Source organism: Rhinolophus sinicus, linkage group LG02, assembly GCF_036562045.2.
Source record: "Rhinolophus sinicus isolate RSC01 linkage group LG02, ASM3656204v1, whole genome shotgun sequence".
Lineage (NCBI taxonomy): Eukaryota > Metazoa > Chordata > Mammalia > Chiroptera > Rhinolophidae > Rhinolophus > Rhinolophus sinicus.
Window position 1 is genome coordinate 165,463,735 of NC_133752.1, and position 27,591 is coordinate 165,491,325.

At 35.2% G+C, this 27,591-nt stretch overlaps 1 protein-coding gene across 16 annotated transcripts in view; it reads left to right on the forward strand.

The window, feature by feature from the left end:
- SOX5 (SRY-box transcription factor 5) overlaps window positions 1–27,591 on the forward strand; it is a 920,340-nt gene that overhangs the window by 729,271 nt on the left and 163,478 nt on the right. For all 16 annotated transcript variants that reach the window (XM_074325920.1, XM_074325926.1, XM_074325925.1 and 13 more), the window contains 2 exons: window positions 536–708; window positions 5,696–5,764. In XM_074325920.1, coding sequence (XP_074182021.1) covers window positions 536–708; window positions 5,696–5,764 — 242 coding nt within the window. The remainder of the gene's footprint in view (window positions 1–535; window positions 709–5,695; window positions 5,765–27,591) is intronic.

Sequence of the window (27,591 nt, forward strand, 5' to 3'; positions counted from 1 at the left end):
AAAACAGTCAAAAACTTGATTGGCTAATAAATGTTTTTCTACCCTTTTAATGTAGGATTCCTTAGTTCTGATTTTTAAGATTCTTTTAAAGAATCATATCACTGATAGTAATACCTTGATCTCTTAATCATTATATTTATTAAATGTTCATGTTTTTGTCTGGCTTCTTTAGTTGATTAAAAAAAGAACTACTTAGGTATTTTTTGTTTCCATCAGATCCCAGCATATAACACTAAAAATAGTAGCTGCTCTGCCGACAGTTTTTGATTTATTTGTAAAATAAAAGGAAAAACAAGCTGTAGATTATTATTTGTTAAAATTTAAGAAATCAAAATATTTGTGCATTCTGATATTTTGCAATGGGTAAATAACTATCACTTTTTACTGTTGAGTTAAAATCTAAAAGAAGGTAAGTATATGTGTGTTGAACCTTATATTTGAAATAGTGCTCTATACAACAGAATTATCGTCACTGAAAAATCACTGTCTTCTCATTTCTCCTTTCTTGTATGTTTTATTATCACATTATTTTCAGGGACTCCCGAAAGTCTCGCTGAGAAGGAGAGGCAGCTCATGGGTATGATCAACCAGCTGACCAGTCTGCGAGAGCAGTTGTTGGCTGCCCATGATGAGCAGAAGAAACTGGCTGCATCACAGATTGAGAAGCAGCGCCAGCAAATGGAGCTGGCCAAGCAGCAACAGGAACAGGTGAGTAAGAACTAGGTTTTGTTTTACCTGCTATTTATGTCACTCTCAGTAGGCACACAAAGGTCAATTAAATCCTCTTCTTTCTTCCCCAACATAAATATAATAAAAAGGCAAAACACCAAAGCAAACAAACAACTCTGATCTGAAGGAGCTTATCAACTATTTTAGTGGTACGAAGCATGGAAGTAACTATCATCAAGGTGAAACACTGATAGCTCATGAGAGAAGTACCAAAAAGAACCATAGAGAGCCAAGAGAACATTTCCAGTCAGGGACATTATGAAAGATTGCATTAAACAGGTGTTTGGTATGAGCTTTGAAGAAAAGGTGGGATTCACCAAGTGAAGTAAATTTTCAATTGTGGGGCAGGAATTTTAGACAGGAGGGTATTAAAATATCTTAAATAAGAAGGAGTCAGGATCTAAACTAGATAGAGTAATAAATATGGAAAAAAGAAGAAAGGAATAAAAACCTTGAGCAGCGCAGAGGTTTCACCAAAAAGTTATGGTTAGTTGAACTTTTTGGGCAAAAGAGAAAGGAAGAGTTTTGCACTTGAGTCATAGTTGGGGGAAAAGCAGGTGGCTTGATGATGAGTATGTTGCATTAGAGTTGTTGTCAGGTTGTCTATCTGTAGGTATATGTGAGACAGGCAGAAATACCAGTCAGCAGTTTGGGAGAGAGGGCTGAGCTAATTGGTTGATTATCTACAAATACAGATGGTAGTTTAAATCACTAGAGTAGATAAGTTGTATTTATTTGTTCAACAAATACTAATCAAGTGCTTCTTATGTGCCAGGCACTGTGTTAACTGCTTAGCCTACCTCAGTCAACCAGAAAGACAAACCCCTAAGTTCTAATAGAAAGAGGTGATTAACAAAGGGAAAGAGAAATTAGCAAAATAATTTCAAGTAGTGTTAAGTAATTTGAAGAAATGTAAGAATAACTTGATAAATAGATGACTGGTATAGCAAGGCAGTGTTTCCTAGATTGGGTAGTTAGATCTGGCAATTAAGCTAAGATTTAAATGACACATAAGACAGCCATATTGATACTGGGGCCCAGAGTGTTTCATGCAGAGAAATGACAGGTTTATAGCCTTAAATTAGAGTGATGGTGATATCACAAGAAAGTGGATCCTTGGGAGATACTGGTATATAGCTGGTAGAGAAAGGAAAATGAACATGTCCAGAAGCAAGAAGCTACCAGGTTTGTCATTTAGATTCTTGTCATTGGCCTTTAAGAGTATGGCTTCTATGGAGCTTTAGTAGTAGAAATCAGACAATGAGAATTGACATATAGAAGAATTGATGTATAGTGGGAAAATGGTGGCAATGTATAAGAACTATTACTTAAAAAGAAAATTGGTAGTAATGATAAGGGAAGATAGTGGGTGTCATAGGGTCATAGGGTGAGCTTACATATAAAGATGGTGCATCTTTTCCAGGACTAACTCCCTTTAACATCTCATGCTCTGGGCTCAGTCCACTCACCATCCTAACTGGAGGAGAACCATTTATTTAGTCAAGGATATTTGTGTTCCTCCACAAATACTGCAAAACCTTCTAAACAGCTTTCAAAGTGTAAACTAGCAGAGTGGAAAGAGGTAAAGAAATATTCGGATTATATTTGAGGAGATCCACTTTCATTCAGTTTATTCTACTTGGTGATTCATCCATGCTTGATAGATCACATTTTATTTTTAATGAAACACCTCATAATTTTCCTTAAAGATCTATTTGGCCTATCATTGGCTATGGGGCATATTCCTCTTGGTTTATCCCTATGATTAAACAATTCAGAATGGTTGCCTACGACAGTCTACAAAAACACCACTCTTGCATTTTTAACTATCAATACCTTCAGACATCTAAATTTGGAAAATTCTAGGAGCCTCTGAAACTGTAGGTCTGATGGGGATATTTCTTTGTAGGGTATCCCTACTTTGATGGGCACACTTGTCCTAAAAAAACTGAGCAATCACTAATGGAGAGCAGGTTCCTATCTTTCTCTATCACATCCTGGCCCATCCCTAAATATCATAAAGCATTCTAGAATTTTTTTACTTTCTCTGACATTCTCCTTGGAACTTCAGAAATCCTGAAGTTCTTCCAGAATTGCTTCCCTATATTGGAGATGCCGTACAATGATGCCTGTACAGCCTGAGAGAAGGTCCCTCCTGATAGCTACAGGTCAGATTTCTAGAGCCCAGTCTGTTCTTCCAGATCTGCCCACCATGCAGTGCTGGCATGCCTAGTCACCACACTCATGGTGTGATCTTTTCATCAGGCCACAGGAGATTTCTGAAGGACGTTTAGTATTTATTCCGTAAGATTGAGGTCAGGCTGATCTTCTCTTGAGCACTCCTTTTCTGACTCTCGTCCTAACACTCCCTGCTCAATATAGGGTGTCCCTACTCTGTGCACCCTAGTCTTCCTATTACAGCCCCTAGAGATACTAATGAACTTGTTTACTGATCAGCCTTTCTACCAGACTCTGAGCCCCATTCCACGTTCATCTAGTCAACAAATAATTATTGAGCACCAATTTGATGCCAGGTTCTGTTCTAGTTACTAGGATACAACAAGGAATAAAAGAGACACAAATCTCTCATGGATTGAATTCTAGTTGGGGAAGAGATAGACAATAAATAAATAAAAAGTAAAATATAGTATATATTGATAAGGATTATGGGAAAAAATAAAGCAGAGAATTAGGTCTGAGGGTGCCAGATAGAAAGATAGGCTCTTTTAAAACGAGCGCTCAGGGAAGACCTTATTGACAGGGTGATATGTGAGCAGAGACTTGGAGAAGGTGAAGGGAGTGAGCAATGCAGTTATCTAGGAAAAGAGTGTTTCAGATGGAGGGGAAAGCAAGAGACCCAGAGGCAGGGGTATCCTTGGGAGGTAGGAACATCCTTGGTGTGTTCAAGAGACAGGAGAGCAGTGTGGCAAGCGTAGAGTGACAAAGGGAAGAGAGGGAGGAGAAGAAACCAAAGAGGTAGCAGGAAGCCAAATCATATTGGGCTTGCAGGCATTATATGGACACTGGCTTTTACTCTCAATGAGACAAAGTGTTTTGAAAAGATGAATAACATGACACAATTTATATTTTCAAAGGCTCTCTCCAGATGCTGCTTTATAATAGATTTTAGGGAGCAAAGGCAGAAGCAGAAATAACAGATTGGAGGCTTTTGGAACAATCCAGGCAAGATGCAACACAAGTTTGGAACAGGATGAAGGGTGGAGATGTATGAAGTGATTAGTTTCTTGATAAATTCTTAAGATGCTAAGAGTATTTGAATATCAGCTGAAATACTGGTATGTGGGGGGAAAGAACTGAACTCAAGGCAAAAGGTGATATTCCTTTTTCTATTATCTCCTTTCTTCAGAAAAAAAAAAATGATTTTAGTTTACCACATTCCTAAGATAAAAGAAACCATAATTGTACCAATGTCCATAAGGGAAATAAAAAGTTCATTTTGTAGCCACGTAGACCCATCCCCTTCACATTGGTTCTTTATTCTTATTCATAGTAAAATATTCTACAGGTATCAAATTTTTTTCCTGAATTTTCAGCTTTCTGATACTGAAGTTAAGGAACATACTTCTTTATGAACATGAAAGTGATTTTAATATGAGAATAAGATGTAACACTTATTTATAAGATAATGATAAGTTACATTCTCATGGGAAGGTTTCCTACCCTACATGATGCAAAGAAGTCATGAAAATTGTCTTCTTGTCTATTCAGTCAAGCATTCTTCATCAACTCTTCATTCTATACTCCTTTTGCCCAGGCTTTTTGCAAATGATAAGCAAAATATACATGATCTCTAACATTGCTGTATTTATGGATTTCTACCTAGGAGACAGAGATGTTAATGAAAACAAAACAAAAATAACTATGAAATCATAGTGTGGTATGTGTTAAGTTAGAGGATGTTATCAGAGCAAATAAGAGGGTGATTATGCTAGTCGCTGGCTTAAAGAACACTTCAGATGACCACATTGAGGGCCAAGTCCTGAGTTTAGTTTTAAACCTGTTGAATTTGAAGGACCTTTGGGAATGTCATTGGATAAATGGGTCTGAAGCTTACAGCAAAGGTCTAAGCTAGAAAAACAAATTTATAATCACTTGGCATACATGTGGAAAGTAGGTACATAAAGGAAAATAACTGAGGCTAAAATTAAGCCTTCCAAAACTACAACTTTGGATGGCTGGACAGAGCCTTTGAAGGTGACTGAGAAGGAATAGACTGAGAGGTAGGAACAAAACTAGGAAAATGTGATGTCCTAGAAGCCAAGGAAGAAAGTTCAGGATCACTGACAACACTTAAGTGTTGAATTCTGATGAAAGGTCAAAAGGTGAAGACTGAAAAACACTTCAGAATTTTAAAAAATGAAAGTGACTGGTGACTTTATTAAGAATCATTTTAGTAGAAAATAGGAACAAAAACTAGAATAGAGTCCATTGAAGAGCTGGCCATTTAGGGGTTTGTGGGAAGAAGAAATGAGGACAGTATTTACCAAAAAACAAAACAAAAATACCAAAACCTCACCAAGGAATCAAGCATCTTGCAATACTTTCTGCTACTCTGAACTCCTTGGTCAAGACAACCTCACATTTATGCAATATTCTTTTTTGTAGAAAAGAGCTGAGACGTCAAAGACAATACCTTCTTAATATATTACCAGGAAGTGGGGTTTTTGAAACTCTAGCATTTCATATTGGATTGGATCACCATTGTATTGTCTTAGGTGTCATTTTTTTTTTTTTGGGGGGGTGGCAAATGAGACATAATGGTTCCTGAAGACTAAATGTCTTTTTGATCCTACTTAAGGATGAATTTCTGGTACTGTAGGGACACACGTACATCTGTTTGCATCATCTGAATCAGGCCAGATCACACTTTGAGAAACAGAACATTGGTAATTTCCCCCCAGAGTACAATACACTTTAAAATTTTTCATGTGCAATTTCTCCACAGATTGCAAGACAACAGCAGCAACTTCTGCAGCAACAACACAAAATCAATTTGCTTCAGCAACAGATCCAGGTCAGAAATCATAATTTCAAATATATGTCCAATTAAAAAGTATATATTTGTGTATAATTCTTTCAGATTCTCAGATGAAGGGAACTAAAATGACCTCCAAAGTAAAAATGACTTTCACCCTAGTTCATTGATGTGTTGCCTCCCGTACCATGAGAATTGTGAAAATGGTAGCTCTCTGTCATAGGCCTTCCTGTGGCAGGGAACTCCAGTCTAAACAAGCTGATGGTAATTTTCATTTTATATTGAAGTGGAATTAATGTTAGAAATGTTTCATTTTCTCTATTCTTTAATGTTTAACATGTGCCCAGAAGTGTTCTTATGGGGGAGGTCAAGGGGAACCAAATCAGACGGGTCCATCAGGTTTTCAGTTAAAGAGCAATGGCAGAGAGAGCTTTTTACTGGATGTGCAAGAGCCATGTGTGATAAAGCTGGAACTTTGGTGTTCAAGTAGAATTTCACCCTTAGTATTGCCAGAACAAACCAAGACTGAGGGCTCTATAACCTCCATATTTTCCTTATGTGGCAATTTGCAATGATAAGGAACATCAAACAAGAAGGAAGAAAGCAGCTATATTAGTAACAAGGAAAAAGTTACTTGCCAGGGATACATACCACTTGCTAGCGCCATGAACTTTGACAAAATTTGTATCCTTTCCTGAAGATTCCCTTTCTGAAAGCACTATTTCAAAGAGTGTTTACAAGGATCTAATGAAGTCATGGATGAAGCGCTTTAGTGTAGTGTCAAGGCACATAATAAGTGTTCAATATATAGTTGCTATGACTAGAAAGAAAAGGAATCTAATTTATGGAACTATGAATCCAACTCTATGTAACATCATCCATCTGGAAGCAACTGTTAGATTTGCAGTCAGGTTATCTGGGGGAAATCCATAATTCTCTTGAAGTTATATTTTGAGGATCCAACATAATTTATTAAATGTAAATATTATAAGTGAGAGAGGCGAACATGTCAAGATTATTTCATTCATGTGTTAATTATGTTTAGGCTTCTTTATCAGAGAAGTTTGTCCCATTTTATCTAACTGGGTCAGGTACACTTAATTTCTTTGCCCTGGTTGATATAGACCAATCAGGGTTTACTCATTCTTATTCTACCTGAGATTTTGGTGAGCTGGTCACAGCTTCAGTGAGACAGAGAATCATCCCTGAGATGATCCAACCAGGAGTCTTTGTCTTCCTTAACTGTAATTATGAGCAGCATATTTCTAATGTGACTTGGCCCATCTGTTCATAGCTGGAGTGTGGTAGTTCAATCCAATGGTTTGAACATGTCATAGGATTTTCATGTTCTTAGACTTAAGTATGCTGACTTTGAATATAATTTTAGTTGATGGTAGCAGTTTCTCTACATTGAAAATGTTATTAATTATTGAAAACAATATAATAAAACTGTTATAGAAATGTCTCGTTATAAATAAGATACAATTATATAATCAGCAATATAGCCCTTTGTAAATCACTCAATTTCACTGTAATTTAATGAGGGTACCATTAGTTTTAAATTTTTATAACATTTATGAGACACAGCGTCCTTTGTTAAACATAATTTCAAAAATGCATCTAAACCCATATATATATATATATATATGAAGAAGCCCCAATTAGCTTTGTTTTTTTGACCATTTAAATTTAGCCAATACCTTCAGTACTGTTTTGGAATTATTCCACAATTATGACTACTACATTCATAATGTGGATTTTAAGTTCTGTCTTAATGACGAAATGTTGAAATGGATGGATTCTTGCTCCAGATCATGGAGCACTATAATTTCTCAGAACATTTTTAAAATAAATTGCCTTAAAAATTATCTGTCCTAGAAATGATATGACTATAGAAACTGTATTCTAAAGAGCTGAAGCCAAGTTTAAAGACTTGCCCAAGATCACACAACTAGTTACAGGTAGAAATGGGATCAGAAGCAAAATTTTCTGACTGTTAATAGAAACTTTGCTGAGTACGAGAAATTTAAAAAATAGAATTTCTAGTCAATCAAAATGTTCAGTTCCTGGCTTCCACTAGTTTGCAAAGTGAAAAAAGAAAAAAAGTTCCTAAAGGAAATAATTTTGCATTGATGGTAATTTGGGGAAAACATTAAGAGATATGTGGAGATATTATATCTGTGTGTTTAAGTACAGATAAATGATACTGACAGTCAAAACCCATCAAGCTATTATTTAAAAAAAAAAAAAAAGATAGAAGGAATGTTTCAGGTAAAAAAATATGTACTGACTAAGACTGACAACCTGAAAAGAATTCATTTTCACAGCTTCTAGTATATTCATTAACTAAAAGCATAGTTCTAAAGCATATTTTATAAATTGTTAATTTGGAGCAGTCTTACAAACACTTAATAGTAATGAAAGTCATAATAAATTTAAAATAGTCTATTGAGAAATTGTTCAAACAGTTATGAAGAGAGATTGTTCAAACAGGAAGCACTGATATAATGGCATGTGTAGAAATAGAAGATTAAAAACGTAGAACAGATCCTGTTTTTTCTCACATAAATCCGTACCATATTTCTTTTTATAGAATGTTTTCTCTCCCTTTTCTTCTTCTTTCCACTTCCTCCTTTTCCTTGGCAGCATAGGACAAGGAGGAAGAAGAGTCAAAATCAAACCTGTCCTTATAAAAGGCAAACCAAATTTATAACAAATCTTATTATAATTTTTTTGGTCAATGAATACATAGTCAAATGTTCACAGAAGAATTTACCATAGATTAAATTGTCTTTGATATCTGAATATACTTCTATAGTGTATTTTGAATTTGATCTGCTACATCTTTTTTCTTTCTTAAATATAAAGCCTTAAGACGTTATTCATCCTGATTGCATTTTCTTTGATGTTTTATACTATTGTTGCTTTGGACCTTGGAAAACAATGCATGCCAGTTCCTTTACTGATAGAATAGTGGACTGCAGTGTTTCTGGTCCACAATTAAGGCTGCATTTTAAATTTCTGTTTCAATTATAAACACATAAGAAATTAACTTGGTCCAAATATTGATAGAGGCAATGCAGTGCATTAGATGGGTTAGAGAGATCTGCTAGATGGGTCAGATTGATAGGGTAGAAGAGCAGGACATATTTTCTCACTTGATGGATATGTTAAATGACAGGAGGATGACGTTCCCCAACATTTTTCTCATTCTTTTACTTAGATCTCTTTAAAGGAGAGGTTAATTTAGACATCTTTATTCCATTTGAAGTACACGTCAATCAATTTTTAAAAAGTATGAACAAGTTTGTAAGTGTGTGTATGCACAACATTCATATGCTCTTCACCAAGTTTTATTTAAAATTTATTTTGGCCTGTTGATTCCATGTTTTTTCAACTTCAGATGAAAAGAGTCGTTATGGGTTTTACTCTATCTTTAATTGAAAATAAAATGCCATAAGAATTAGCAAAATAACCAATTTTATTTAATAACTGAGGATTGATCATTTATGAACTATTTTTATCTCTTTAAAAAGCATCCTTAGGTCTAAAATTGCATGATTCTAATTGGATTAAAAACTCAATATAGATCACTTCTTTATAAAGACCTGATAGAGTTATAGTCATTTTCCAGGTTTATTCACATGACTCAGGTTTAAAAGATTTAAGGAAGTTTCTGTTATTCTTTACAATCAGTCCTTTCTACAAATAAAATGATGTCATAATACCAGAAATACCCCATATTCCCTCAAGAACTTGTTCATTTCTCTTTTTCATTTTTTATTTTATTTTTTAAACACTTTTTATTAAAAAATATAGCTATCATACAGCATTATGTCAGTTTCATGTTACACCATGAAAACAGTCTATTGAAAGATTGTTCAACATTTATATACCTAAAGAAGTGATCACCATAATTCCAGCAACCATCTGACACATACTATGCTATCACAATATTATTGACTATGCTGTACATTACATCCCCATGACTTATTTGTTCCGTACCTAGAAATTTGAACCTCTTATTCCCTTTCACCTTTTTTTCCTCTTTTAAAATTTGTCATTTACCATTCACATTCAATATTATTTTACTATTTTATTACAATATTATTTTATTATTTTACATTAATTTCAGGTGTACAGCTTAGTTGTATAATTTAAGAAGTAATCCCCCTGATGAGTCTAATACCCACCTGGCACTATACATAGTTATTGCCATATCATCGACTATATTATGTATGCTTTACTTAACATCCCCATGACTATTTTGTAACTACCAATTTGTATTTCTTAATTCCTTCCCCATTTTACCTACCCCCTCAACCCCCTTCCCATCCGGCAATCATCAAAACTCAGCATAACACCTTCCAGTTCCATCCATGACATTGCAGATGGCAAAAATTCATTCCCTTACATGGTTGAGCAACATTCCATTATATGTATGTATGTACCACCTCCTCTTTATCCATTCATCCATTGATGGACACCCAGGCTGCCTCCACATCTTGGCTATCATAAACAGTGCTGTAATAAAAATATAGATGCACACATCCCTTCAAAGTGGCATTTTGGGTTTCTTTAGATAAATACCTAGAAGTGGGATTACTGGGTCTTTCTTTGTCTCCTGTTACAGTCTTTGTTTTAGAGTCTATTTTGTCTGGTATAAGTACTGCTACCCCAGCTTTTTCCATTTTCATGAAATAACTTTTTCCACCCCTTCACTTTCAGTCTGTGGGCGTCTCTCAATGTGAATTGAGTCTCTTGTAGGCAGCATATGTTAGGGTTTTGTTTTCTTATCCATTCAGCCACCCTATGATTTTGATTGGAGCATTTAATCCATTTACATTGAAAGTAATTGTTGATAGATAGGTAGTTTTTGCCATTTTATTATTCACATTATTTATTTATTTATTTATTTTCATCTTGAAGAAGTCTTTCTAGCATTCCTTGTAACACTAGTTTGGTAGTGATGATCTCCTCTAGCTTTTTCCTATCTGGGAAGCTATTTATCTTTCCTTCGATTTTAAATGATATCCTTTCTGGATAGAGTAATCTTGGTTGTAGATCCTTGCTTTTCATCATGTTGAATATTTTGTGCTAGTCCCTTCTGGCCTGCAAAGTTTCTGTTGAGAAGTCAGCTGACAATCTTATGGGAGCTGCCTTATAATTTACCAGTTGTCTTTCTCTTGCTGCTTTTAGGATTCTCGCTTTGTCTTTGACCTTTTCCATTTTAATTATAATGTGTCTTGGTGTGGGCCTGTTTACAGTCATCTTGTTTGGGACTCTCTGCACTTCCTGGAAATATGTCTATTTCCTTCTCCAGGTTAGGAAAGTTTTCAGTCATTATTTCTTCAAATAGGTCCTCGATCCCTGCTGTCTCTCTTCTCCTTCTGGTACCCCTATGATGCAAGTGTCGTTACTCTTGATATTGTCCCAGTGGTCTCTTAAACTATCCTCATTTTTTTGGATTCTTTTTACTGTTACAATTGGGTGTTTTCTGCTACTTTGTCTTCCAAATGTCTGATTTGATCCTCTGCTTCATTTAGTCTATTATTGATTCCTTCTAGCACATTCTTCATTTCAGTTATTGTATTCTTCACTTCTGACTGTTTCTTTTTTATACTTTCTATGTATTTTTTATGCTTCCTATCTCTTTGTTGAAGTTCTAAGTTCCTTGAACATTCTTATAACCAGTGTTTTAAACTCTGCCTTTGGTAGGTTGCTTTTCTCCATTTCGTTTAGTTCTTTTATTGGAGTTTTCTCCAGTTCTCTCATTTGGAATGCATTTCTTTGTTTCCTCATTTTGGTGGCCTCTCTGTGTTTGTTTCTATGTATTAGGTAGATCTGCTATGTCTCCCAGTCTTAGCCAGGTAGCTTTATGTAGTAGGTGCCCTATGGGATCCAGTGACACAGTCTCCCTGGTCACCTGTGCTGGGTGCTCCAGAAGAGTTCCTTGTATGGGTTGTGTATGCCCTTCTGTTATAGTTGAACCTTGATTGCTATTGTCATATCAGTGGGTGGGATTGACCCTCTGGCTGACTGGTGGTGGTATTCGATAATGTCCACAGCTTACAGGCTGCTGTGCCTACCCAATGGAGCAGGATTTGCCCCAGTAGGCTCTTGTGCTTGTTCAGACAGCCCTTTGTGTGTGTGTCACTTGTGGGGCTAATTGGGTGGTGTACTGCAGTCTAAAGCCAGCCTCCAAGTATGTTGGATCTGGGACCTCTTGAGAAGGTCTCCAGTGCATGCCCAGGTCACCCACTACCTATTACCAGCCAGGGACTACCTGGTAGGTGCTACAAAGCAATCCACAGTTGGTAGCTACCTGTGCTAGACCCGGAGGCTTGTGGGAGAGGCCACGCTATGAATTGACGATGGCTACCACCAATACTGAGTCTGTGTTAGCTCCACAAAAAGCCAGGATACACTGAGGCCTGCTGCTGGTTGTCAGCTCCCGTAAAGTTCAGCTTCTGATAAAGCCTTCTGGGGTAAGGAGTTGGAGGTGGCAGGGTCTCAGTGCATCACCAGGGTGGAGCAAGTGGAACTCACCAGACCAATTCAGATTCAGATTTGGCCATGGGCATGGGGGAGAGCTTAACACAGGAAAGATGGTGCCCGCCTGCCAGCTGCACAGAAGGAGAGCCCAGGGAGAATGGCGACTATCTTCCAGCCCTCCATCTGAAGCCACACACCTCAGTCTGCTGCCCATTTGTCTCCAACACCCTCAAGCCCAGGGTGAATGACTGGACGAGTCTGTGTGGGACCTTTCAGAGGACGTCTAGGTTTCTTGAAGACTTCCTTCCCTCCAAGACAGTTGGAATTCCCACTGTTTTTCACAGCCAGATGTTGTGGGGGCTCTGCTTCCCAGTACCAGTACTGTGGACTGGGCAGCCTGGTGTGGGGATGGGGTCCGTCACTCATCCTTTTGGAACCTCAGTGGCCAAGTTATTCTTCCCAATTTTAATCCACCACATGGATATTTGGGGCCAGCCTGTTTTGCTTCTCTGTCTGTCCTACCAGTCTTGACACAGCTTCTTCTTTATATCCTTAGTTATAAATTCTGTTCAGCCAGACTTCAGATGGTTCTTCAGATTGATTGTTCTATAACTTAGTTGTAATTTTGATGTGTTCATGGAATGAGGCAAGCACATCATTTATCTTTTCCACCATCTTGGATCTCTTTGCCCAACTTGTTCATTTCTTCATGAGACTCTTAGTTTTAGGAACACCAAGAAGTTTCAGTCTTCTTTTTCTATTATTTGGCAATGTTTTCCTTTAATATCGCTTATTATCCTTAAAAAATAGAACATTTTTGCATTTCTACTTACTGTATCAAGCTAACTTTTAATTCACATTAGTATATAAGATGGAATTTATAAATATTTTAGAGAAAAATATCCTTCTAGATTTTTTTGAGGGTAACTTTTATTTTTTATTCTCTTGCTAGTGCTATAGTACCCACTTTTATTTCCTGACTAATGTCTGTCTTACATTAAATAAACCTCTTTCTGATACTGATAGTTAAGTGGTTTATATCTCCAATAATGATCCTAGACTAATGGTTCATCTTGACCTGATTCACTGTTACCAAAACCTTTTAAAGTAAATGAATGTGACCTCTACTCAACTTCCATTATGGCAACAAACTGAATGTCCCTGGAGACTCAAGTTCCCTTTTATCTTGAAGCTTTGGATGGGACAAGATTTCTGTAGCTTTGGGCAAATGTGGGGAAGCACATTCCAGTTTTAAGTTTCTTACTCTTTTTAAATAACACTTAATGAAATTTAAGATTCTTGTTAGCATTTAATAGGGCAAATTCAACAACATACTTTACTGTGAAATCCATTTAAGATATTTTAAAGGGCAAATTTAAAGATATTGTACTTCTTGTCAAATGCATATTTGTCATGATTCCCATACTGGACATTCAGCTTTTGAGCTTTCATAAGAGATTCCACAAATTTGTTTCACTTCTTCTTCTGATAAACTTTTCCAAATATTGTTTATCATGTTCTTGTGGGGATAAGGAATTAGTATTTAATAACTCCTGGTCATTGTTTCTGATTCATAAGTTAGGCATGTGCAGGTCAAGTAATAGTTTTGAGTTGCTGATTCTGTGTGGAACTAAGGGTAGAGCAGAGGACTAATCGCTGTTCCTTTGTATTGTTAATTGGCCAGTGTATATTCCATAGTATGTAGGAAAGAGCTCAGTTTTTTAGGTGATACAGGATTATATTTAACTATATGGAATACAATTTTAATTGTACTAAATGATTTATAAAATGATAGCAGGGTTTCTGTCATTTCAGACATACCCAAATTCAGTCTCTGCATCTCCATTCCTCATCTGCTGTGTGGTCTTGGGAAAATAGTTTTTCCCTCTAAGTTTCATTATTCTCATCTATTAAATGGGAAATATAATACCTAAATCACAACTGGTTTGTCTGAGGATTAAGTGAGATCATGTCTGACATGTAGTGAGCATACAATGTAAAATTTTTTGCCTGAGTCATTAGAGCGAAAAACTTGTTCTTTTGTATTTTTGATGATGGACAATTTAATGAATATTAGCAGCAAAAGGAGAATTTCTATGAAGAAAAGAATATACTCTACATGGCAATAGCCACTGAAAACTGAAACTTAAGTGTTCCAAATTCATACGATTTTAGAATTACAAGGGATTTTTAGAAAGCTTTTATTTATACCTATCTCTCATTTTGACATTTGTAAACTGAAACCAAGTAAGGTGAGATTTTCCCAGTGTCAACATAAGTTGTTACTTGTGGAACAATGGCTAGCTTCCAAGTTTCTCAGTCTTGGCCCAGTTCATTTTTATTTCACTGATATTCAACCATTTAAGGCTTAATGTCCCAAAGTTTTAAAATGAGTTTTCTTTCATTGGAAACTTATTCCTACAAAATAAAAATACGATTTGACTTATGTACAATTGAATGATTAAATTGCAGTCATGGGCCCAACCAATTTGTGACAAAGGTTTCATTTTATTGGAGCCAAAGTTCTCTGAGCTCATTAAGAGTTTTGGTAATTCTTGATAAATTATTACGCAGAACAAAATCCATTGAAATATTGTATTGAAAACATAATAACGTTAAAGGTGAAATAATAGTACCTGACTGACCTGCTGATTTATGATTTCTTTCTCTGAATGTGGTAAGTTGGAAACATTTTACCCCCCCTCAACAAGACCCCACATACATACATGAGCACAAAGAGATTGCAAAGTACCCTTGTATATTTAGGATACTGGAAATGCCAAGAATAAACACCGTGCAATTAAGGTTGGTTTCAACCTGAGAAGGAAATGCATTAACTCCTTGAGCTCCGACTAATGTTTTGCTGTATGAAATAAAAATATACCACACCTGGACAGGATATAGTTCTTAGTATTCAGATAGATTATTAGAGGAGAAAATATGTAAATACAAAGAAGTACCTTTATGGATGACATTCCTCTCTTCCTTGTACTTTCTGGAAGCAGAACGATAGGTGAGAAAACAGGTGGCCTCTCCTAAAAGAGCAGTGCTGTTAACTACGCTCTGTCCTTTTACTCAGAGGGAGCCACTTTTAAATTCTTTCAGCATTCTTTTTTTTTTTTTTTAATCTCCTGGTGATTACCAATGATAGAATTTCAGTCATTCATATTATTTGTCTATTCAGAGAAGCCTATCTCTATAGATAGAGATACAGATAGACTAATATGCGTATACTCATATATTTTGATTTTTATTGCTATAGCTCATACCATGTGGCTGAAAGAGTACAGGAGAGGAATGAAAGCCACCTTCTAGAGCCCAATCCTTTATGCTGTGCCCAATCCTTTTACTCAGAAGGAACCACTTTAAAATCTTTTTTAAGTTTTTATTTTTAATGGTCTCCCAGTATTTACACACACACACACACACACACACACACACACACACACACACAATCAGTCACTATAATTATAAAGCTGTTTCTGACTTATCAACTTTAAATACCATTAAACTGGAAATATGAAGATTTACTTAGTTCCGTGTATTGCCACCCTGACATTCTCTCCTACTCTCCTCCTTCCCTCACAGTATAGTTATACAAGTCATTTAAGTTCTTTGAATAAACACTTTTAAATTTTAAATAGTTAGCTTACACCTCTTTTCTTGTTCAATCAACTATAAATAGTGTCCCTTGACACTTGCCATATCAGATGAGGATAGCACTTTTCTTCTCTCACTCTCAACTGCCGATATCCATTATTTGTATGTTTACTCTAAATGTATATAATATGTGTGTATGCATGTATACACACATACCTATTTGTTTTACCTATTGGTTAATATTAAAAGTTGAAAATCAGTAAATGGTGTTTACATTAAAATGTGTCTATATATTGTCTTCTGAATAGTCTTAATAGGACACTCCTTATTTCCTTTCTATGTCGCTTTGTGCTTTCCAATTGCCTTTGTTTCTTCCTCATGTTATTGCCTTATTATTTCCATAAATTCTCAAGAATAAATCAAATCTCCAGAATCCCCATTTCCTTGATAACTGCTTCCTTGTCCTTTGTCCTCCTGCTTTCATTTAGGTTGGTTAGTCCAGCTAACATTCTTGGATGTCTATTTATGACATGTTAGAGCTGGAATCACTATTTTCTATTTCTTGCTTTATCTCCTTGTTTTGCTCCACAACCACATCAAGGAACTTAATGAAAGAAAGCGAGGGAGAAGGGGATGCAGAGAATATAAAGTTTCTGGTATAAAAATGTTCAAAATGTATGCATTTTTAATAATGTTCCCTTTTATGCCCTACTTGATTGACAGTTTGGCTCCAAACAAAATTTTAAGTTGGGAATCATTTTTTTTTTTTTTAAATATATTTCAAATCAACTAATTCATCATCTTCTAGCATCTATGAGAAACTTGATGTAGATCTGATTTTGTTGTTGTTGATCACGACCCATATTTTTCATTTCTGAAAGCTTTTACTTTCTTTTATTTACTGTGGCATTTTTCTAGGATGTATACAGATTTTTTTTATTTATTATTTTGTAAACACCATGAATTTTTCAGTCTACAAAGTTCTGTTCTTTCGCTCTGGAGAATACTCTTCCCTCTTTTTTCTTTTTGATGTTTTTTTCCCCCTTTTATTTTCTAGTTCTTTTTGGATTTCCCATTAGACATATATTATATTTTGGGGATTAATAATTGCATTTCTTATTGTTCACAAATTTTTGTCTTTGTTTCTTGATTCTTTCTAGGGGATTGCCTAAACTTTATCTTCTAAACTTTTCAATCGAATCTCATTTGAGAAATTGCCTTTTTAATTTCTATGAGCATCTTCTTGTTCCCTGACAATTCTTTTTTTCAGTTTATTCTATTCTTGTTTAATGGATCATTCCTTTAATATCTCAGGGTATACAAATTTGAGAGTGGTTTTAAAAAATTAAATTTTCATTTTCTTAAATTATCTTTTTCTCCATTTTTCACTTGCTGATTGATCTTGAAGTTTCTCATTTAGCTTGAAGTTCTACTGGTGGTTGGTTACCCATTCAGATTTAAACTCAGATAAGACAAATTAGATTGGGAGTTCTGACAATAAATGAAGCTATCAACAGGGGGGCATTGCTTTAATGAGAACAGGAAGCTGGCCATACATTACATGAACACTACATATAAGTACAGAAAAGTCTTTGTTCTAGAATTCCAGTGATCATGGTAGCTATCTTAAGTTTCTCTAGACTGTTAAATTTCTGTTGAGGGAGAGTGATGTGACTGAAGTGCAAGTGGACAGAGGAGAACCACTTTCAACTAATACTACTGTTTTCGACCGAGGCCTCACCCCTGCTGTTTCTCATATACCTGGGGTTCAAGTCCCAAGACTTTTTTTTTTTTTTTTTTTTTTTCAGGTGAGGGGGCAGTTCTGAGGGCAAATAAACCTCCATTTTTTGCTTAATCCTTTCCATATATACTCTAATCTGTTTACCTGCTTACACCAGTTAAAACTCTACAATTACTTTTCATCTTCCAAAAATTTGGTCTTTTCTTGCCTGGGCATGCCTCTTATTCTTAATTATGTTATATAAGTTTATAAATGTATTTGTTTTTATCATTTCATGGTGTCTCAGAAAGAATGGAGATACTCAATGCACATAATCATTCTGTCACCTTGAACAGTAAATCAGGGCATCATTTAAAAAAACCAAAATCTTTCAGTTTAAATAGGAGAAAATATTCAAGACAGTACCCGCTGTCTGGGAATGAAGGAGTCCTTGTAAAGTGGATGAGTTATTGCAGAAAGGTGAAACTTGAGGCTCTAAAACCAAACTTTAACAGTTCTAAGATTTTTATAATGTATATTTTCTAGTTTCCTTGGTGAGAGATAGTGGGGACAAGGGACATAGATACGGAGAGTTTCACGATTCTTTTTCTCTTTTTGATAAATTTGTGAAACCAAATGAATTTTTATTTATATAGAATTTTAAACTATGACCTTGATACTTTTAAGTTTTTTTCAATATCATTATTGAGACCTTATTTTAAATAACCAGATTTGATGACTATATGGAAGTGAGGTTGACAATAGTTTTTGGAAGTTTTAATCCTGGTTCTGTAATTGATTTATCCTGACTTGGGCTCCTCACAAAAAACATAAACAATGAATTTCATAGAAAGATATGTTTTTTTCTCATTTTTTAAGTTAAGTTTATGTTTTTAGTTAAGTATTGTTGATATACAAAGGTGATGCACAACTTGTATTGGTTATAGTATTAGTAGGTTTACAATATAGTGATTCAACATTTTTATACTCACAGTGTGATCACCCTACTCATCTGTCACCGTGCACACTTATCACAGTATTAAAGACTATATTTCCTTTCCTGTTTTCACCCATTCCCTCCCTCCTTTCTGGTAACCATCCCTTTTGTCTCTGTTGCTGTGAGTCTATTTTTTAGTTGTTTTGTTTTTAGATTCCATTAATAAGTGAAACCATACAGTACTAGCCTTTTTCTGCCTGACTTCTTTTTTTCCTCATTTTTTATGTAGAACCTTAGATGATCTTCATTGTTTTCCTTTTTCTGTTATCCCATGTCTGTGTCATTTCTGTGTTTCTACTGTCTCCAATCTTTGCAATATGATTTCTGAAGTGAAGTCTGGGTTCATTTAATCCAATATGGACAGTTTAGGAACACTGAGACTGGCTCAGAAACCAGACTCACTGCAGTTATTTCCCATGACTTTGCAGCCTTTCCCCAAACGACATCACCTGTGGAAAAAGCTGAGCACTGTTCCTCACTGAGCCTCTGCAGTCCATATCTTATCAGTTAACAAAACAGGGTCCATCAGCACTTAGATAAAACCCTGGGAATGTAATTATCAAATAGTGGGAAACAAAACAAAGCAACTCAAGCTTACAATAGGTTTGAGTAATATAGGCCACAAGTCAACATATTGGCCTAAAATGAACCTCTTTTATTTCACCTTGGTTTACTCATTAGTGTGGTAAATGTAACTTATAGGCAATGAGAAACTGACTTTTTACTGTGTGTGTGTGTGTGTGTGTGTGTGTGTGTGTGTGTGTGTGTGTGTTTGGCTCTATTTTTCTTCAGAAAAGAAAGACTAACAGTCAAACCAAATGGGAAAGGAAAGGTAAATAGAACATTAAGAATACCTTTATGATGCTAGGATGGTCCCTAGTTTTCCCTTGAAGGGAGAAGCAAAAAGAAAAACTGGAATTACTTCTTCTGCAGTGAATATTCTAGAAGTGGTAAATTCTCAGTCTTCATCTTGCTTGAGTTCATAGCAGCATTTGGTAAAGTTGATCACTCACACTTTCTTGTAACACTCTTCAGATGGCCTTCAGATGACCGCAACTTGCTTTTCTTTTAAACTTTCTATTCCTCATTCTCAGTATCATTTCGTGGATTCCTCCCGATCCTTAAAAGGCAAATTTGCAGTAATTCTCCATCATCTGACTTATTTATCTTTGCTTATTTCCTAAATGATCTCATCTAATGGCATTGTATGCTGCCCCTAAAGGTAATACTCCAAAATGTAACTTTTCATCCTCCATCTCTCTCCTGGGCCTTAGGGTCCAATATCCAACTGCTTACTCAGTCTATTTAAATTGATAACTAATAGGCACCCAAATTTCACATTTCTGGAACAGAACCTTTATTTTCCTCAAACGTTTTATTTCCCTGTTTATCCAACTGAATAAGGTACCATTTGCCTAGTTGCTATTGCTGAAGATCTGGGAGATATCCCATTCTCTTACACCTCACAACTAATCCATCAGTATTGGTTATTACCCTCCTATATCTACCACTTGACCAACTTTTCCCACCATCACTCTAGTCTAAGGCATTTCTCTCCTGGACTACTGCAGTAGACTCTGCACAAGTCGGTCATCCTATTGACCCCTAAGCAGATATTTTTCACATAGCTGCTGGAGTGATCTTTTAATTTAATTGTGCTATAACCATGCTCAAAATCATGTCATTTAAAATAAATAATAAATCCCCTCACCTTATCTTAGTCTATTGGGCTGTACTTGATTGCACCACTGCCAACCTCTCTATCCCTCCCTCTCTCATTGTTTCCACCATAGAAACCTGTCCTTCCTGGTTTCAAGGAATATGCCAAGAATGTTCTAACATCAGAGCATTTGTATTTGTCTTTCTTATATCCTGGAATGCTTTCTTCAGTTCATTACAAAACTCAGACCCTCATTCCATTCAGGTCTCTCTTCAAATGCCATCCTCCTTAGGGACGCTGTCTCTGTCAACCCAATCCAAAATAGTCCCTGCACCCCGCCCCCATCACCTCTGTCACGTATCCTGCTTACTTTTCATCACAGCAATATTCACCCCTTTATATTTACTTGGGTTTTGGTGTACCCCTGCCATGATCACAGTACACACCAGGCAATAAGCTCCGTGGGGTCAAATATTTTATCTGTCTTGATCACTGCTGTACTCAAAGTACTTACAAGTATGATAGTTCCTGGCATATAATAAGAACTTAAAAATATTTATTGAATGCATGAATGGATGAATGAATAAAGTGGCGTCACATTATCCACTCTGTAGTGTACATAATAATGAGAAATACAGTAATTTTCTCCAGGGATTGAAATAGACGTTTAGGGAGCCATCAAAAATAGATAGGCAACACTCCCTGTGCTGTACATGATTTGTAAAATCATTTTGTACTCTGTACTGTACTGGTGAGAAGGAGCAGTCCATTGCTTATTAAGTGCTTAGCACTTTACAGAGGTCATTTCATTTAATTATCACAAGAATTCAGATAGGTTATGGCATTATCTCTATTTTATAGTCAATGGAACTGAGGAGTGTGTGTGTGTGTGTGTGTGTGTGTGTGTGTGTGTGTGTGTGAAAGAGAGAGAGAGAGAGAGAGAGAGAGAGAGAGAGAGACATTCTGAGATCCTGAGAGTTGAGTGCTATATAAACTAAAAATGGGCCTTCTTCCTCTTTCTCCTTATTGGAGTAGCAGTAAGTGGTTTAATTCAGATAATTCCTAGAAAATAAGTAACTGATCTTATAGAACTGAGTTAAACCTATTAAACTGGCAAATGTGGCAGGAGTTTTTAAAAAATGTAATTTAGTATTCTTTCTACAGTAAACCAAGTAAGAGAGTGCTCTTTTATAAGTGGGGGAAATTAATATTTATAAATGGAGGAAAGATGTGTTTTGCATAAGCAAATATTGCATATCACTAAATCTTTACCTATACATGCCAAAAAAGAACGGATGCCATGTTTATAAAAGATACACATATTTAAAAATAATTATTTTATGTTGACAATCTTGTTATACTTAAAAAGGGATTTAGAAGAGGTGAACTAATGAACTTCCATAGTATACAAATATGTTTAACCAAAAGTGGTGAACTAATTAGCTAATTTTTATATCACATGCATAAATTTAGAGATTTATATTAACATATGTACATGCACGCACACACACACACACACACACACACTCAATGTTCTATAAATTTTTAAAAATCATTACTTTCACTTCATTTTTTTCTGTTTATTGCCAACATATGTATTTTTTTTTTTTCTTCTCCCACAGCCATCATCTAACTCTCACTACTTTTTTTATTCCCCTTCTACCTCTGTATTCTTTCTCACAACTTTGCCAATACCTGGATCCATACCTGCTGCTTGACCATCTGACATAGCTACTAGTCATTTCCTTTACCCTTTCAATTTATTTTCTCTCTCCCATAGTTCTTTTCTTTGGCTAACTTTTCTCCTCTTCTGGCTATGCAACTGGATTTTATGTTTCCATTGAATAGAAAGTTGTTCACTAGTAAACCAATGCAGTAAAAGATTGTTGTTGTTTTTCTAATTTTTAAAGTAAATTATTTGAATTTCTGTGGGGTGGTTCAAGGGGAAGAGAGCAAAAGAAACATAAACAAGCTCAAACAGAGGTTTCACAGAGTGTTGCAATATATTATTGCAATCTTTTCATGATAGAGGGTGTGTTGTCATGGGCACCCATGTCACACAGTCAGAAAGAGAGGAGGGGGTGGTGCTGCCATAAGGTAAATCAAGAGATAACAATAAAATTTTTCTGTTGCCTGGTGGAGGAGTTTAGGATGTGTTTTCTTTATATCTTCATCCGCCCCTAATTGAGGATGCTTTAAAATTGAATGACTAGCAGTCAAAACGTGTTTGCTTCAAGCTGAGAAGAAAAATGCTGGTGTCTCCGCTTCCAAACTGATTGCGCTTTGTACACAACTGACAGCTACAGTCACTTTGAGTGACTGATAAGTAGGAAGCTTTGCCACTTATCAAGGAATGCAGGCTGAAAAGAAAAGACTGGAGTCGTTCAGATGCTTTGGCATGTTCAAAATAACATCTTACATCAGTCAGACTCAGAAGCACTAAAAGACATCAAAATGAAGCAATGTATATAGAAACGTGGTATATGTGTATTTGCATACGAAGAGAAAAACTATTCAACAAGCAAAGCTGCTAAGAGGTGAAAGAAAAGGTGTTGTCAGGGGTCTATTTGTGAAATGAATCAATGGTTAAATAATTTGCACATATTTTGATGAAATTTACCCTTAGGACGTTTATAAACATCCAAATTTAAAATTATGTAACTATTGCACTCCACCATCCATTATACAAGCAGCTAGTTTTGACCAGATGAATTCCTTGAAGCACCTGAATAAAAAATAGTCATCCACTTACGTCGTCATTTTCACCCTAAGAATCCACATTCTCATTCCTTTTTTTGTGTGTAAATATTTAATATTAAACTGTAAGTGTAAAATATTTGGTTATATCTAACTTAAACAGCATGATTATATAATAAAATAGGTTGGGATGAGTTTCTTCTTTTAATTTTAAATATAATTTTGACACTATGCTAACAAAAGAATGTACAGATTCACTGGACTGTATTTCTATAAATAGAAACTTCTGAAAATGACAATTTTTATACTCAGTTATTAGACTTCTATGTCTACTGCATGTATATACCCTGCTATAAATTTTCTAGGACATTCATATTTCAAATATTTTGTCTATTAACACAAGTTGTTTGATTTTCTGTACGGTTTGGATCTCTAATAAGAGAGATGCAATATACCTCTAGTATTTTAACCCTCCCATGAATGGCAGACTGTCTATTTAGATAACTTATTTCAGTTTGAAAACACATAAATACGCTTGTTTTTGTCAGACCATGTGCCCCAATTTTAGGTTTGGAGGTCAATTCATAGTAACCATAGCCAGGGTTAATTCTTCAAGCTTCTTTCACTTGAGGGGGCGGACCTTAATGTATAGTCTTTAATAATTTAAGGAACAGCCAACTGTGTGCTTGAGGGGTATAATATGAAACCTGCAAATTATTTCACTCTTTTCAATTGTTGTGGGACTGAAGACTACTAATGTTTACATGATTGTAAAAACTTTTGGGTATGCTCAAAAATAATCATTTGAGTAAGCCAGAGGAAGAATGTGTTTGGACAGTATGGCCCTCTGACCAACCTGTGAACTGCTACAAGTCCTCAACGGGATAGGAGCTTGCTAACCCCCTTTAATTCATCTGACATTTTTTTCACTGCAAAACTTTCCTGATGAGGAAAGCAGTTTGCTGTTACATCCAAGCTCCTGGCCTCATCACAGATCTTTGAGTAGTACTGCATTAAAGCTCTTTGATCAATAAAATAATTAGTAGTATAGAAAATTAGACTTTAGAGATAACTCATTCCAACTTTTTCTTCTTTTGTAGATGGAGATGATATGGTCCAAAAACGATAAGGGTTATGTCTAGGTCCCATAAGTAATTAGATGTAGACCCTGGTCTCTTTACATGGTTAACCATGTAAAATAAATCAAGATCATTAGCACTCCTGAACAGAGAAAATGAGCAGCAATTCTGCAGAGCCCATCAAATTGACTTTATTACTTTATTTGGAATTTGAAACAGATATTAAGTTTTTTTTGCTAAAGAAATGTGGACTACTATTTGCTTGTTTCCATAAAAATTGGAAATGACACATCACTGAGGAGAAAACAGTTAGGAAACCTTAATCAAATTCTGATTCACTAAAATTATCAGTACATCATTTTGGAAGGCATACATACAAAACTTTCTTAACATGTTTCATTGGTTCATGATGGTTTTTAAATATTTTTTAAAGAATAAATGTTTTACAATGAACTAGTGTCCTGCTTGACCTGTTTTACATCAAAACTTATAACAACATATCATTAGAGCCTAAAAACTAAATAAAGAAGCAAAAAATGATGTTCTAGTGTGAAAATAATGTCTGACGTACCTGTCTGAGAAAAGGGTTCTTTTGATAAATAGTAGCCGAGGCTCTTTCAGAGTAAAACTGAAGTACTTTAAAGAACCTCTTTGACTTCTAGATATGTTTTGAAAACCTAAATTAAGCAGTGAATATTTGGGCAAAGGAAAATATTTCCTCATTATGCAATTGATTTTTTTTCTCTCCCACTGTAAAATTCTGCCCTTTCCTCCACCTCCCCATTCAGGATATTTGATATACGTCTATTCTATCGTTTATTGAAAGCTTTATCTTCCAGTCTCCTATTGTTTTAAAACACCATCTTTCTGTTTTGTTCTCTAACAAGTGCTTCATTCATGGGAAGGAACAGACAGCAAGATCTTTTTTCTAAAATCTTTATCCCTTGAGACATTGAGTGAAGTCTCTTTTGTGCTTAAAAAAAAAGAAAAAAGAAAAAAAGACTACTGCTCTTAAATGCATTACAAGCGCAGTCTTGAGGTCTACAAATACTTCCATCCACACATCATTACTTTAAACTGTCTTCTCTTTAACCTGTCTTCTGCTACCTCATATCTTTGCTTTTGGCAGTGTCTCTTACCCAGTTGCTTTCTCCCCAGTAATTCCCATGCTTGTGACACAAACTCATTCCTAGACAACAGATCATCTCAGTGAGAATTTTGGACAAAGAACACAATGCAGAAATAACTGTCTATCTGATGTTATTTTGTAAATACCTGCTTTAAAAAAAAAAGTGGTACCCTGATAGCATAAAAATGCTAACAATTGGTATAATCATGGGAGATCTTAGGTATCTTGTAAATCTTACTTCTCGCAGTAATATTATATTTTATTTCTCTTATGTGGCCACTGTAAGATACAATGTTAATACGTGTAAACAAAATCCCACTTTGAGTAATGTAGCAATTAGGTTGTAATTCATGTAGTAAATTTCTGCTCCTCCACATCATGACACAATTCAGGTATCTGATGATTTTCTTTTAGCATAGTCTTAATCATAGAAATAACAACGGTGTGTCACAGGAAAAACAGTAAATGATAAAGCCAATCAGTGGACATTCTTTGGTTATTTTTAAAGACAATCAGGATCACAGTATTTATGAAATGTACTGAAGTCCACAAATGCTTGTATACTATTACTTTGCCCACTTTGCAAATGTTATTAATGGCTTTTGATGCTAAGATATGATACTATCCTTATTGTTCCTTCTGTATCTGGTTAAATTCTCAGACTTCTGTGTTTTGTCGGCACTGGGGGAGAGCGACTCTTCTCTAAGCTTTTTAGTGCCACATTCAGAGCCCCATGGGGTTTTCTCCTTTTGCCAATCTTGTCCATATATCTTTATTTAACAGCCATTTTTGCTTTCTTTCTTTTCCTTTTTTTTCTTTTTAAGGCATTTGATTGATTTTTTTTTTCAGTTTAAGGCTTGATTGGAGAACAGAAAAATATGAAAAAAGTAAAACCTCTCCAATTAACAATGTTTGACGTTTTACGAGGATTCTGATACAGACTAATATATAGTGACATAATACCTGTAAAATGGAAGACAGACTTAGGAAATTCAAAATTGTCTGAGTTTTCACAGGAATAGATGAAAGGATTAAATGTAGTTTGAAAATGTTTTATTTTGCCACCATCTCAGTTCAATTTAGATTAACCTTCTGTGATATAATTCTAGTCTCTAAAATTAAGGATCCTGAAATGCTGAACCTATTTGTCCAATCTCTTTTCTAGATGCAAAGATTAGGATAGAAAGTTTGGTTCTTATCTTTAAGGATTTTACAGCTTCAGAATGAAACTTAAATGCCCTCATGAAGGAATAAATTTTGATTTTATTTTTTAATTTATTTTCACTGAGAATATTCTAGAAAGTTCAAGGAATGTGCATAGCCCAGAATCATTACCCTACTTCATTTTTAACTCCCTCTGGTTAGTGACTTATGATAGCATTAAGAAGTGATCATATACTAAAATTTTCATATTATTTTCTATTGGAACCCTCTACCCCTAAACACACATTTATGGTTTGGTTCCCTTTATTGATTCTTTTGAGCAAAGTTTTTAAGAATTAAGTATCTTGAAATTGGAGTATGTCTTTGATTTTAAAATGTTTTAAGGATGCTCATGACATGTTTAAGAATTTTTTTTCCCTAAATAACAACTATTTGGACAATAGAGCAAACATTATAATTTATGTGTGGAAGTCACAAAGGAAAAATACTCATCAAGGAAGTATGTGCTATGGTAGGTAGATAGATATCTTCCCCCCGGGCCATTGACTATTCCGGTAACTGCAATATAGTTAAGAGACTTTCTCTTTCTAGTACTGCTTAACTAAAGGAGAAACAGAAAACTACCTCAGGATGTGTTGCTCTTATTTTATTACTACTTGGCCCTTCTCTCCACCTTGACCACTAACTATTAAGTTTTATTCTATTCTGGCTGTGTTATGCTATACTAAATGTCAGTGGGATGTCTGCCCACATCATATGTTATAATGATCTGTTCCTACTCATAGGGACTCATCCATTGAAGCTCTCTTTTGCAATCCTACATACCCACCTGCTTGCATAGGAAATATAATTCTCCCTTTATGCAATCCCCGAGCTGGTCTTAATAAACATGATGGTGAGAAATGCTACAGGCCTCTTTTCAGTTTGCTATTTAATGACTTGCTAAAAGTGAAAGAATAGTAATTAAATAAACATACAAATGCTTGTCATTGGTGGGTAGTTACTGAGGCAAAAGAAAAAAAAATCAAGGTTGAAGATTGGCTAAAAATAATGAAATATAAATTATATTTTCTAAATCATTTTAATATAGACATTATGATTCATTACAGTGTATATTAGGAACACAACTGGAATTTTTTTTTTTTTTTTGCCTTTTAACATTCAGTGAGATTATTTACATATCTTTATGCAAAGAATAAGAGACTTCAAAATGTTATCAATTAGGTAGGGATCAAATAGATCAGATATTCTACTCAACTATGAAGACGTTCTTGTCACCTTTTAAACAATGCTGACACATTACTAAGACTTTCAGAATCCTGTGG